This window comes from Balaenoptera musculus, chromosome 9 (genome assembly GCF_009873245.2).
Source record: "Balaenoptera musculus isolate JJ_BM4_2016_0621 chromosome 9, mBalMus1.pri.v3, whole genome shotgun sequence".
Lineage (NCBI taxonomy): Eukaryota > Metazoa > Chordata > Mammalia > Artiodactyla > Balaenopteridae > Balaenoptera > Balaenoptera musculus.
Window position 1 is genome coordinate 57,872,302 of NC_045793.1, and position 13,161 is coordinate 57,885,462.

Sequence of the window (13,161 nt, forward strand, 5' to 3'; positions counted from 1 at the left end):
AAAATTTCCAAATTACCCATGGTCTTTACAACATACTACCAATGGAGAAAAGTAAATTTGTGAAAGAAAGAAAGTCTTAACGGATAATAACTGCTTTAGCTACTTATGAACATGCTATTTCTCTAAAGTTAATTTTATTTTAGTAGAATTCTTCAAATGAATTGTCTCTAAGTTCTTCTTAAAGCCAATTACAAAAAATTACTTAGGAAATGACAGCAGTCCCATTGTTATAAAATTAAGTGCGGCACTGACACAAAGGATACTTTCAAAGCCCAGAAAAATGCACAAAGATAAAAAAGCCAATTACGGTCATTGCTAAATTTTCCTAAAAATTTCAAAACCTAAACAGCTATATAGGCTTGAATTTGACAACATAAACACTGGAACAACAATCACAACTATGGGAAACTCAAACATTTAAAACATTTACAAACTGTATATTTCAAATATGCGGAATATGAACAATATTAGGGATAAATGTAAATAACAATCACATTTACTATGAAAACTATACCATAAGACACCAGTAAGTGCAAAGCTCTAAACTACTGAAGAAGGCTAAAACTTAAGTTGTTTATTTAGCTAATTTGTTCTTAAAATTTAAGGAATAAAGTTTTTAAAAAAAATTCCTGTCTCTTGGATATAAATAAAACAAAAGACTTTTAAAACTCATAAATAGGAAGAATGGAAAGAGAACACCTGGTGAAAATAATGATGACATAAAAACAGTGGGAATGTTGGAGAAAGACTTTAAACTCTAAGGTTAAAGAGAATGAGGGAGAAATACTAAAATAGAGAAAAAAATTTTTAATTGAACTAGCCATTGGGCAAAGAGAAAGGCTAAAGGCATTTTGGAGAAATAATACTTTTAAACACATTTCTCCCGATTGTGTACAAAATATTTTTTGTCAGCTTGGAATCTCACCTTTTTCCATATTTCATAAGATAGGTAAAAAATAGGTAGAGCTAACAGTTTGCCACAATATCTTTAATTAAAACAGCCCAAAACTATGTTCAAAAATTGTTTTAAGTTTCACTGTAAGCGGTCACAAATTCATGACCTACAAGAATATTTGCCAAAGTAGAATGCATTAAAGAGTGTTGAACCTACATATAAACTCTGTAAAAAGAAGAGATTCATTAAGTTTTTAGAATGTCTTAACTTTCTTAATGAGTGCTACTCACAATAATTTTTGTCCTAAGAAAACAAAAACCATCTATTTATTGAACCTCACTTCTCCTAATCCTGTTTCTTTGCTGGAACAAAGTGTGTTATTGTTTAAAATTCTGAGCTGTTCTTCAATTATCTGAGTGAATCTACAGCCTAAAGCAAATATTTACTTTATGCCTACAATTTAATAAAAAGGTAGCTAGAACAAACTTCATGCAGTGCCTTACCTAAGAGAAGGAGGTATATTTTGCACTGAAAGACCCCAACCGTGCTGCTGAAGGGCTCCATGAAAGCATCCTGTCCCATGCATACAGTGCCCTGTTCCTGGTGGCAACTTGGTTCATGGACCAGCAGCTGCTGGTTTATTTGCCAGGGAAATCAGCAGTGAGGTAACATACCCTAGCCTGCCTCTTGCTTCTGTGATTTGAATACAGAATGAATGTGTATACAAAGGACACAGGGAGTGGGAACACCTGTTATATGCTCTGCAAAAAAACAGGCTTGTGACTTTCAGAACAGCTTCTTCGCGATTATCAGTAATTGTCAGCATATTTCATGAATTATTCTTAGTTATTAATAATCACACGAAGGAAAACATCCTTTTGGGTGACTCTAATGAAACCCAGTATGCTTTCATAATGAGAGCATATTGTGAAATTTCCTGAAAAACAAAAGCGGGTTTCCTATCATGTAAAACGATGCCATTATTTTGAAATTAAAATTTTTTTCTATGAAAATTGCAGTATTTCATATATCTGCTAAACAGTTATAAATCACCATGAAGTCACTAAGTCACATGTAAAAGTTATACCAAAGAAAATAGAGCACCTTAATGTCTTTAAATGTGTATTTTTCTATGTAGTATTTCCTGTTACAAATGTCTGCCATGGTTTTATTGAATCTATGGATTCATGTAATTTTTAAAAGCAAACCACAGGTGTGTTTCCAAGTGACACTGAATCATGGACCATGTGTAATTATAAATAAAAGCTTAAACCAAAAGATAATATCTGAGGTCACATTTTCACAGCTGAAGCACAGAGTAAGTGAACCAACGGCTCAGAGACAATCTTGCCTCTTACAGTGGTATCTGGGCTACAGATTTTCTGCCTGGCCTTTTCACTGCCATGGCAGCAGGCAGTCTGCGCACTTCCGCTTAATTTACTAAGTTATAAGTTAACCCCTATTTCATTTCATCTACTGCAAGAAGGTTCTAGTCCAAGCCTTTGCTATATAAAATAAAAATCTGCATCTAATCAAGCAAAATTCCTTGCATAAATCATTTTTTTTAAAGTAAAGGCTCACTGAAGAAGTTCAGTGATAATAGGGGAAGGAAGAATATTCCTCAAGTGTAATTAAAGGTAAAAAAAAGGAATGATAGTTATTTTGGAGTTCAAGTTTGTAAACACTTTTAGCATTAAAGCTTCCAGAACTGTTTCTACAGGCAAAGAAAATAAGTGACTATTGGAAAACCTGAGGCCTCTTCAGAGGTCACTTTATGACCTCTCCAAGCTTCAGAAAAATGGTAAGAGCTTCCCCCTGGTAATTATTATACCACAACTTTCTCTGTGCTATCTCTAAATCTTGCATGTGCGATTTAGAGATAGCAGCACTATTTCAGCACTTATCTCATTAACCTCAATTGATTTTATTGCATGTTTATTTTCCCTCTGGGCTCATCTAATACAAAGACTGGTCTTATTCATCTATGGATCTAGCATAGTGGTTAACTAGTATTTTTGTTAAGTTGTTCCCCCAGAAATAAACCCAAATGTTCCTTGGCCCATGTCTTCTGATTCTCAGTTGATGCTTAAGAAATGCGTATAAATTTTAATATTGGATTGCACAAAATACAATTTGGAAAGTAATACTGAAGTTCTATATATAGCACATAGACTCCCCCTCACATCTTTTAAATCAATATTAATCTCTAATTGCTTTTATTAAATAAGCTCTTTCTAGTGCTTTTCAGACACAGTGCTGGCTCATGATAAAGTGTTTTGGGTCCTAGTCAAAGTGAGAGAAATAAAGATGATGGAGTAAGTTTTTCCTAATGTTAAATTTACTCAATTTAAAGGACTGATATTTATTCTGAGATTATTTTTCTGTTTTTTGTGTGTTATATTAAAAATATCCTTTACTTTATGACATAGCGATAACAGATGTTACATAAAAATATTAAATTCCAAAACGAATTAGGTCATCTTTTCATGTCATGGCACACAGTAAAAAAAGACAACGCCTGTCTGGCACATCCTGAGAAAGTGTTGTGACAGAAGCATGACAATGTGCCCTCTAGTGGCAGGTAGTAGGAATAAAATCTTAGCTGCTGGAGTTATTTCTGAACTCAGGATGGTTACACAGGAAGCCACACAAAATAATGTGAAAATATACCTTCATTTGATAAAGGAGGCAAGAATATACAATGGAGAAAAGACAGCCTCTTCAATAAGTGGTGCTGGGAAAACTGGACAGGTACATGTAAAAGAATGAAATTAGAACACTCCTTAACACCATACACAAAAATAAACTCAAAATGGATTCAAGACCTAAATGTAAGGCCAGACACTATAAAACTCTTAGAGGAAAACATAGGCAGAACACTCCATGACATAAATCACAGCAAGATCCTTTTTGACCCACCCCCTAGAGAAATGGAAATAAAAACAAAAATAAACAAATGGGACCTAATGAAATTTAAAAGCTTTTGCACAGCAAAGGAAACCATAAACAAGACAAAAAGACAACCCTCAGAATGGTAGAAAATATTTGCAAATGAAGCAACTGACAAAGGATTAATCTCCAAAATTTACAAGCAGCTCATGCAGCTCAATATCAAAAAAACAAACAACCCAATCCAAAAATGGGCAGAGACCTAAATAGACATTTCTCCAAAGAAGACATACAGATGGCCAACGAACACATGAAAGAATATGCAACATCATTAATCATCAGAGAAATGCAAATCAAAACTACAATCCGTGTGCCTCTGAGGTGGGAGAGCCAACTTCAGGACACTGGTCCACAAGAGACCTCCCAGCTCCACGTAATACCAAATGGCGAAAATCTCCCAGAGAGCTCCATGTCAACACCAAGACCCAGTTTCACTCAACGACCAGCAAGCTACAGTGCTGGACACCCTATGCCAAACAACTAGCAAGACAGGAACACAGCCCCATCCATTAGCAGAGAGGCTGCCTAAAATCACAATAAGGCCACAGACACCCCAAAACACACCACCAGACGTGGCCGTGCCCACCAGAAAGACAAGATCCAGCCTCATCCACCAGAACACAGGCACTAGTCCCCTCCACCAGGAAGCCTACACAACCCACTGAACCAACCTTACCCACTGGGGACAGATACCAAAAACAACAGGAACTACGAACCTGCAGCCTGTGAAAAGGAGACCCCAAACACAGTAAGATAAGCAAAATGAGAAGACAGAAAAACACACAGCAGATGAAGGAGCAAGGCAAAAACACACCAGACCTAACAAATGAAGAGGAAATAGGCAGTCTACCTGAAAAAGAATTCAGAATAATGATAGTAAAGATGATCCAAAATCTTGGAAATAGAATAGACAAAATGCAAGAAACATTTAACAAGGACGTAGAAGAACTAAAGAGGAACCAAGCAATGATGAAAAACACAATAAATGAAATTAAAAATACTCTAGAAGGGATCAATAGCAGAATAACTGAGGCAGAAGAACAGGTAAGTGACCTGGAAAATAAAATAGTGGAAATAACTACTGCAGAGCAGAATAAAGAAAAAAGAATGAAAAGAACTGAGGACAGTCTCAGAGACCTCTGGGACAACATTAAACGCACCAACATTCGAATTATAGGGGTCCCAGAAGAAGAAGAGAAAAAGAAAGGGACTGAGAAAATATTTGAAGAGATTATAGTTGAAAACTTCCCTAATATGAGAAAGGAAATAGTTAATCAGGTCCTGGAAGCACAGAGAGTCCCATACAAGATAAATCCAAAGAGAAACACGCCAAGACACATATTAATCAAACTATCAAAAATTAGATATAAAGAAAACATATTAAAAGCAGCAAGGGAAAAACAACAAATAACACACAAGGGAATCCCCATAAGGTTAATAGCTGATCTTTCAGCAGAAACTCTGCAAGCCAGAAGGGAGTGGCAGGATATACTTAAAGTGATGAAGGAGAAAAACCTACAACCAAGATTACTCTACCCAGCAAGGATCTCATTCAGATTTGATGGAGAAATTAAAACCTTTACAGACAAGCAAAAGCTGAGAGAGTTCAGCACCACCAAACCAGCTTTACAACAAATGCTAAAGGAACTTCTCTAGGCAAGAAACACAAGAGAAGGAAAACACCTACAATAACAAACCCAAAACATTTAAGAAAATGGGAATAGGAACATACATATCGATAATTACCTTAAATGTAAATGGATTAAATGCTCCCACCAAAAGACACACACTGGCTGAATGGATACAAAAACAAGACCCGTATATATGCTGTCTACAAGAGACCCACTTCAGACCTAGGGACACATACAGAATGAAAGGGAGGGGACGGAAAAAGACATTCCATGCAAATGGAAATCAAAAGAAAGCTGGAGTAGCAATTCTCATATCAGACAAAATAGACTTTAAAATAAAGACTATTACAAGAGACAAAGAAGGACACTATATAATGATCAAGGGATCATTCCAAGAAGAAGGTATAACAATTGTAAATATTTATGCACCCAACATAGGAGCACCTCAATACATAAGGCAAATACTAACAGCCATAAAAGGGGAAATCGACAGTAACACAATCATAGTAGGGGACTTTAACACTCCACTTTCACCAATGGACAGATCATCCAAAATGAAAATAAATACGGAAACACAAGCTTTAAATGATACATTAAAGAAGATGGACTTAATTGATATTTATAGGACATTCCACCCCAAAACAACAGAATACACATTTTTCTCAGGTGCTCATGGAACATTCTCCAGGATAGATCATATCTTGGGTCACAAATCAAGCCTTGGTAAATTTAAGAAAACTGAAATTGTATCAAGTATCTTTTCCGACCACAATGCTATGAGACTAGATATCAATTACAGGAAAAGATCTGTAAAAAATACAAACACATGGAGGCTAAACAATACACTACTTAATAACGAAGTGATCACTGAAGAAATCAAAGGGGAAATAAAAAAATACCTAGAAACAAATGACAATGGAGACACGACGACCCAAATCCTATGGGATGCAGCAAAAGCAGTTCTAAGAGGGAAGTTTATAGCAATACAAGCCTACCTCAAGAAACAGGAAACATCTCGAATAAACAACCTAACCTTGCACCTAAAGCAATTAGAGAAATAAGAACAAAAAAACCCCAAAGTTAGCAGAAGGAAAGAAATCATAAAGATCAGATCAGAAATAAATGAAAAAGAAATGAAGGAAACAATAGCAAAGATCAATAAAACTAAAAGCTAGTTCTTTGAGAAGATAAACAAAATTGATAAACCATTAGCCAGACTCATCAAGAAAAAAAGGGAGAAGACTCAAATCAATAGAATTAGAAATGAAAAAGGAGAAGTAACAATGGACACGGCAGAAATACAAACGATCACGAGAGATTACTACAAGCAACTCTATGCCAATAAAATGGACAACCTGGAAGAAATGGACAAATTCTTAGAAATGCACAACTGCCAAGACTGAACCAGGAAGAAATAGAAAATATGAACAGACCAATCACAAGCACTGAAATTGAAACTGTGATTAAAAATCTTCCAACAAACAAAAGCCCAGGACCAGATGGCTTCACAGAAGAATTCTATCAAACATTTAGAGAAGAGCTAACACCTATCCTTCTCAAACTCTTCCAAAATATTGCAGAGGGAGGAACACTCTCCAACTCATTCCATGAGGCCACCATCACCCTGATACCAAAACCAGACAAAGATGTCACAAAGAAAGAAAACTACAGGCCAATATCACTGATGAACATAGATGCAAAAATCCTCAACAAAATACTAGCAAACAGAATCCAACAGCACATTAAAAGGATCATACACCATGATCAAGTGGGGTTTATTCCAGGAATGCAAGGATTCTTCAATATATGCAAACCAATCAATGTGATACACCATATTAACAAACTGAAGGAGAAAAACCATATGATCATCTCAATAGATGCAGAGAAAGCTTCCGACAAAATTCAACACCCATTTATGATAAAAGCCCTGCAGAAAGTAGGCAGAGAGGGAACTTTCCTCAACATAATAAAGGCCATATATGACAAACCCACAGCCAACATTGTCCTCAATGGTGAAAAACTGAAACCATTTCCACTAAGATCAGGAACAAGACAAGGTTGCCCACTCTCACCACTATTATTCAACATAGTTTTGGAAGTATTAGCCACAGCAATCAGAGAAGAAAAAGAAAAAAAAGGAATCCAAATCGGAAAAGGAGAAGTAAAGCTGTCACTGTTTGCAGATGACATGATATTATACATAGAGAATCCTAAAGATGCTACCAGAAAACTACTAGAGCTAATCAATGAATATGGTAAAGTAGCAGGATACAAAATTAATGCACAGAAATGTCTTGCATTCCTATACACTAATGATGAAAAATCTGAAAGTGAAATTAAGAAAACACTCCCATTTACCACTGCAACCAAAAGAATAAAATATCTAGGAATAAACCTACCTAAGGAGACAAAAGACCTGTATGCAGAAAATTATAAGACACTGATGAAAGAAATTAAAGATGATACAAATAGATGGAGAGATATACCATGTTCCTGGATTGCAAAAATCAACATTGTGAAAATGACTCTACTACCCAAAGCAATCTACAGATTCAATGCAATCCCTACCAAACTACCACTGGCATTTTTCACAGAACTGGAACAAAAAATTTCACAATTTGTATGGAAACACAAAAGATCCTGAATAGCCAAAGCAATCTTGAGAATGAAAAATGGAGCTGGAGGAATCAGGCTCCCTGACTTCAGACTATACTACAAAGCTACAGTAATCAAGACAGTATGGTACTGGCACAAAAACAGAAACATAGATCAACGGAACAGGATAGAAAGCCCAGAGATAAACCCACGCACATATGGTCAGCTTATCTTTGATAAAGGAGGCAAGCATATACAGTGGAGAAAAGACAGCCTCTTCGATAAGTGGTGCTAGGAAAACTGGACAGGTACATGTAAAAGTATGAAATTAGAACACTCCTTAACACCATACACAAAAATAAACTCAAAATGGATTAAGACCTAAATGTAAGGCCAGACACTATAAAACTCTTAGAGGAAAACATAGGCAGAACACTCTATGACATACATCACAGCAAGATCCTTTTTGACCCAGCTCCTAGAGAAATGGAAATAAAAATAAAAATAAACAAATGGGACCTAATGAAACTTAAAAGCTTTTGCACAGCAAAGGAAACCATAAACAAGACAAAAAGACAACCCTCAGAATGGGAGAAAATATTTGCAAATGAAGCAACTGACAAAGGATTAATCTCCAAAATTTACAAGCAGCTCATGCAGCTCAATAACAAAAAACAAACAACCCAATCCAAAAATGGGCAGAACACCTAAATAGACATTTCTCCAAAGAAGATATACAGATTGCCAACAAAACATGAAAGAATGCTCAACATCATTAATCATTAGAGAAATGCAAATCAAAACTACCATGAGATATCATCTCACACCGGTCAAAATGGCCATCATCAAAAAAATCTAGAAATAATAAATGCTGGAGAGGGTGTGGAGAAAAGGGAACACTCTTGCACTGTTGGTGGGAATGTAAATTGATACAGCCACTCCGGAGAACAGTATGGAGTTTCCTTAAAAAACTAAAAATAGAACAACCATATGACCCAGCAATCCCACTACAGGGCATATACCCTGAGAAAACCATAATTCAAAAAGAGTCATATACCAAAATGTTCATTGCAGCCAGGACATGGAAGCAACCTAAGTGTCCATCATCGGATGAATGGATAAAGAAGATGTGGCACATATATACAATGGAATATGACTCAGCCATAAAAAGAAACGAAATGTTGTTATTTGTAGTGAGGTGGATGGAGTTAGAGTCTGTCATACAGAGTGAAGTAAGTCAGAAAGAGAAAAACAAATACCGTATGCTAACACATATATATGGAATCTAAGGTAAAAAAAAAAAAGGTCATGAAGAACCTAGTGGCAAGACGGGAATAAAGACACAGACCTACTAGAGAATGGACTTGAGGATATGGGGAGTGGGAAGGGTAAGCTGGGACAAAGTGAGAGAGTGGCATGGACATATATACACTACCAAATGTAAAATAGATAGCTAGTGGGAAGCAACCGCATAGCACAGGGAGATCAGCTCTGTGCTGTGACCACCTAGAGGGGTGGGATAGGGAGGGTGGGAGGGAGGGAGATGCAAGAGGGAAGAGATATGAGAACATATGTATATGTATAACTGATTCACTTTGTTATAAAGCAGAAACTAACACACCATTGTAAAGCAATTATACTCCAATAAAGATGTTAAAAAACAAACAAACAAACAAAAAAACCTACAATGCGATATCATCTCACACCAGTCAGAATGGCCATCATCAAAAATCTACAAACAATAAATGCTGGAGAGGGTGCGCAGAAAAGGGAACCCTCTTGCACCGTTGGTAGGAATGTAAATTGATACAGCCAATATGGAGAACAGTATGGAGGTTCCTTAAAAAACTAAAAATAGAACTACCATATGACCCAGCAATCCCACTACTGGGCATATACCCTGAGAAAACCATAATTCAAAGAGTGACATATACCACAATGTTCATTGCAGCTCTATTTACAATAGCCAGGACATAGAAGCAACATAAGTGTCCATCGACAGATGAATGGATAAAGAAGATGTGGCGCATATATACAATGGAATATTACCCAGCCATATAAAGAAATGAAATTGAGTTATTTGTAGTGATATGGATGGACATAGAGTCTGTCAAACAGAGTGAAGTAAGTCAGAAAAACAAATACCGTATGCTAACACATATATATGGAATCAAAAAAAAAAAAAAAAAAGTCAGGAAGAACCTAGGGGCAGGACGGGAATAAAGACGCAGAGCTACTAGAGAATGGACTTGAGGACATGGGGAGGGGGAAGGGTAAGCTGAGACAAAGTGAGAGAGTGGCATGGACAAATATACACTACCAAATGTAAAATAGAGAGCTAGTGGGAAGCAGCCGCATAGCACAGGGAGATCAGCTCAGTGCTCTGTGACCACCTAGAGGGGTGGGATAGGGAGGGTGGGAGGGAGACGCAAGAGGGAGGGGATATGGGGATATAGGTATATGTATAGCTGATTCACTTTGTTCTAAAGCAGAAACTAACACACCATTGTAAGCAATTATACTCCAATAAAGATGTTAAAATATATATAACTTCAATTGCTTTCCATTTTTACATGATTATTAAAGATGGTTTAAATTGTTTTATCATTATAAGAAATTTCCCACCATCAACATCTCACATCTCACCTGTAACCTACTGAGGGGCTCTGCTTTACCATACTGTTCAGGAGCTTGTTTATTGATCTTAGTTATATTTGCATTTGAAGTGGAAAAACTGATTACATTAAGCAATCTATATCCATGGTGACTAAACTGCAAACAATGCAAGAAGCTACTGGGGGTAGTGTGTGTGTGTTTGTGTGTGTGTGTGTGTGGGTTTGGGTGGAGGTGAGTGCAAGGCTTTTTTGTCACTTCTCAACTCACACTGTAGTTTACTGTCAGGTTCGTTTAAATTTTAAGTAAGGCTGGTCTTGCTTTATAAAGCAAAGAGTCTGCCATATGCATTTCAAACATCCACATTCATTATTTACTAGTAGCATATGAGGGCTTTGGAATGGTAGGAAGAATTGGGAATGACAGGTGGTGACATGCCAATGCCAAGGTCAACATAGGACAGTGGGGAGTGAGAAGAACTGGGGAAAGAAAGCCCTGTCTTACGTTCTAATTCGATAGGTCTTCGGAAAGATTAGAGTTTACAGGGAAGAGCTGGCTGCTAGAGAAGGCCATCATAATCGCCTATGCCTGTGCTAGTGTTCACTCCTACTACAGTGCTGCCTCCCAGAAGCCCTAATCTACTGATACGGCTGCTAAATGACTCTACAGCAATCTTTTCCTTCCTGGACCCTTCTCCAGGTCACTGCTTTACCTTTGGCAAGCGTCCTGTTTTCTACTACTGCTTGCTCAGGAAGTGTAGTTACATCATCCTGGGGAGGCCACATCTTTCTGCTGCTTTGATATTTATAGGATGACTAGAAACGTATCTTCCTAATCAAACCAGGATCTCAGCTCTTATTTAAGCTTCCAGGGGCTCCTCCTATTTGGGCCATCAGAAATATGTCCTTATCTTACTTTACTGCTAACGCTACTGCCCCGAATCAGATCAACTTACTTAATTCTTAGCCCGGATGTTCCAATCTACAAAAATGGGGCTGGCACCCCTTTACCAAGGGACGGCTGTCCAACAGGTTCTTCTCAAGACTTACTGGCAGGCCATCCACACCCTCCACTAGTTTGCTCTGGCCTACCACTAATGACCCTCAGGCAACTGTGAAAGTTCTAAGTCTCCTATATGTATTTTTGAAAAATGGAAATGAAATGACATGCTTCACCTTTTAAAAAGTGCTCTTTAGGGCTCTAGGTTTTTGTTTTTTAGTTTAGGGAGTTAAAAAGGTAGCATGGGTGGCTCAGTTATTTTCTATAGTGTTAGGGTATGCTGAATTAGAAAATATATTTTATTTAGGCAACAGCACTGATTCACTTTACATGCTTCCAATATTATAGTTACAGCCTTTGAAGTTTTAGAGGCCTGGTTGTCTACTTCGTTTTAGTTAATAAGAAGTAAACTAAAATGTAGAGTATTAGAGTTAAGCAAAGTTGTAATGCCTTCTTGCCTCTTCAGGGTCAAGTAGATACAGAAAACACTCGTTTCTCCAGTTTGGCGGATAGGAATAAAACAAATACACAAAATGAAAAAAACTTTTTTTTTTTTTTGGTCACCTGCAACTATGTGTACTGAGGGGAAAAATTCTGGGTTTGGGTCTGGGTTCTAGTCCTGTGACCTCAGAACCTTAGATGGATTCATTTTCTCATTCTATAGATTTTAAATGCTAGAGCTGGTTGCCTATAAGAATCTCTTGACCTTAAACAAAGAACTCCTGCAAAGATGATAACAATAACAACGGCATCCTCTTCAGGTGAATCTGAACAGTCAAGTTTGAGAACTACTGGACTTGGATCACCCCTAATATATGCTTTTCAACTAAATTGTAAACTCCTTAAAGGTCAAAACTGTATTTTATTAATCTGAAGTGCTTAGGATAGTGTTGACTAGTGCCCAACAATCAACAAATGTTTACTGAATTGGGTTTCATTTTATATGCTAATATGGTCAGCAGTTTCTGTCTCTTTGATACTTTCAGGGACTTCTAAATACGGAAGACTTTCACACAGTAAGAACTGTCTGGCAATTAAGATTAGAGCAGGTAAAGAATGAACTAAACTAAGGTTGCCCAAAAGGTACTGAAATTTCTTCATGGGGTTAGAAGTAACAGAGTCAGAAAACCATATAGGTAAGCATATCATTTTAAAAGGAATTGTCAAGCACAATGACAGAACTATGAATAGGGTGGTTCTGTTGGAGCAGAAAACTGGGCAGAATTATGACTATAATGCTTTATAATCGTAAGGTGCTTTACAATTTATAAATTGCATTCACTTACATGCTCTCACTTATCCTTACAAAACCCTAAGTCAAATATTACAACCTCATTTGTAAAAAATTCATAAGACAAGATGCTGAGAGGTCAAAAACTAGAATTTCAGAGTTGCGAATAACCTCTATATTAGTGTCCCCCATTTACACACCACTTTTATTATTTTTGCCATATCTGACTACCACCCACAACTGTTGTT

General features: G+C 36.9%; 1 protein-coding gene across 10 annotated transcripts in view; it reads right to left on the bottom strand.

Moving 5' to 3' along the window:
• Window positions 1-13,161, bottom strand: part of HEPACAM2 (HEPACAM family member 2) — a 53,627-nt gene that overhangs the window by 39,365 nt on the left and 1,101 nt on the right. For 2 of the 10 annotated variants that reach the window (XM_036864456.1, XM_036864460.1), the window contains exon 1: window positions 1,399-1,514. The exons of the other annotated variants lie outside the window; for them this stretch is intronic. In XM_036864456.1, coding sequence (XP_036720351.1) covers window positions 1,399-1,477 — 79 coding nt within the window. In that variant the 5' untranslated portion in view covers window positions 1,478-1,514. Of the gene's footprint in view, window positions 1-1,398; window positions 1,515-13,161 lie in introns of those variants that run through there. 10 annotated transcript variants of the gene reach the window in all.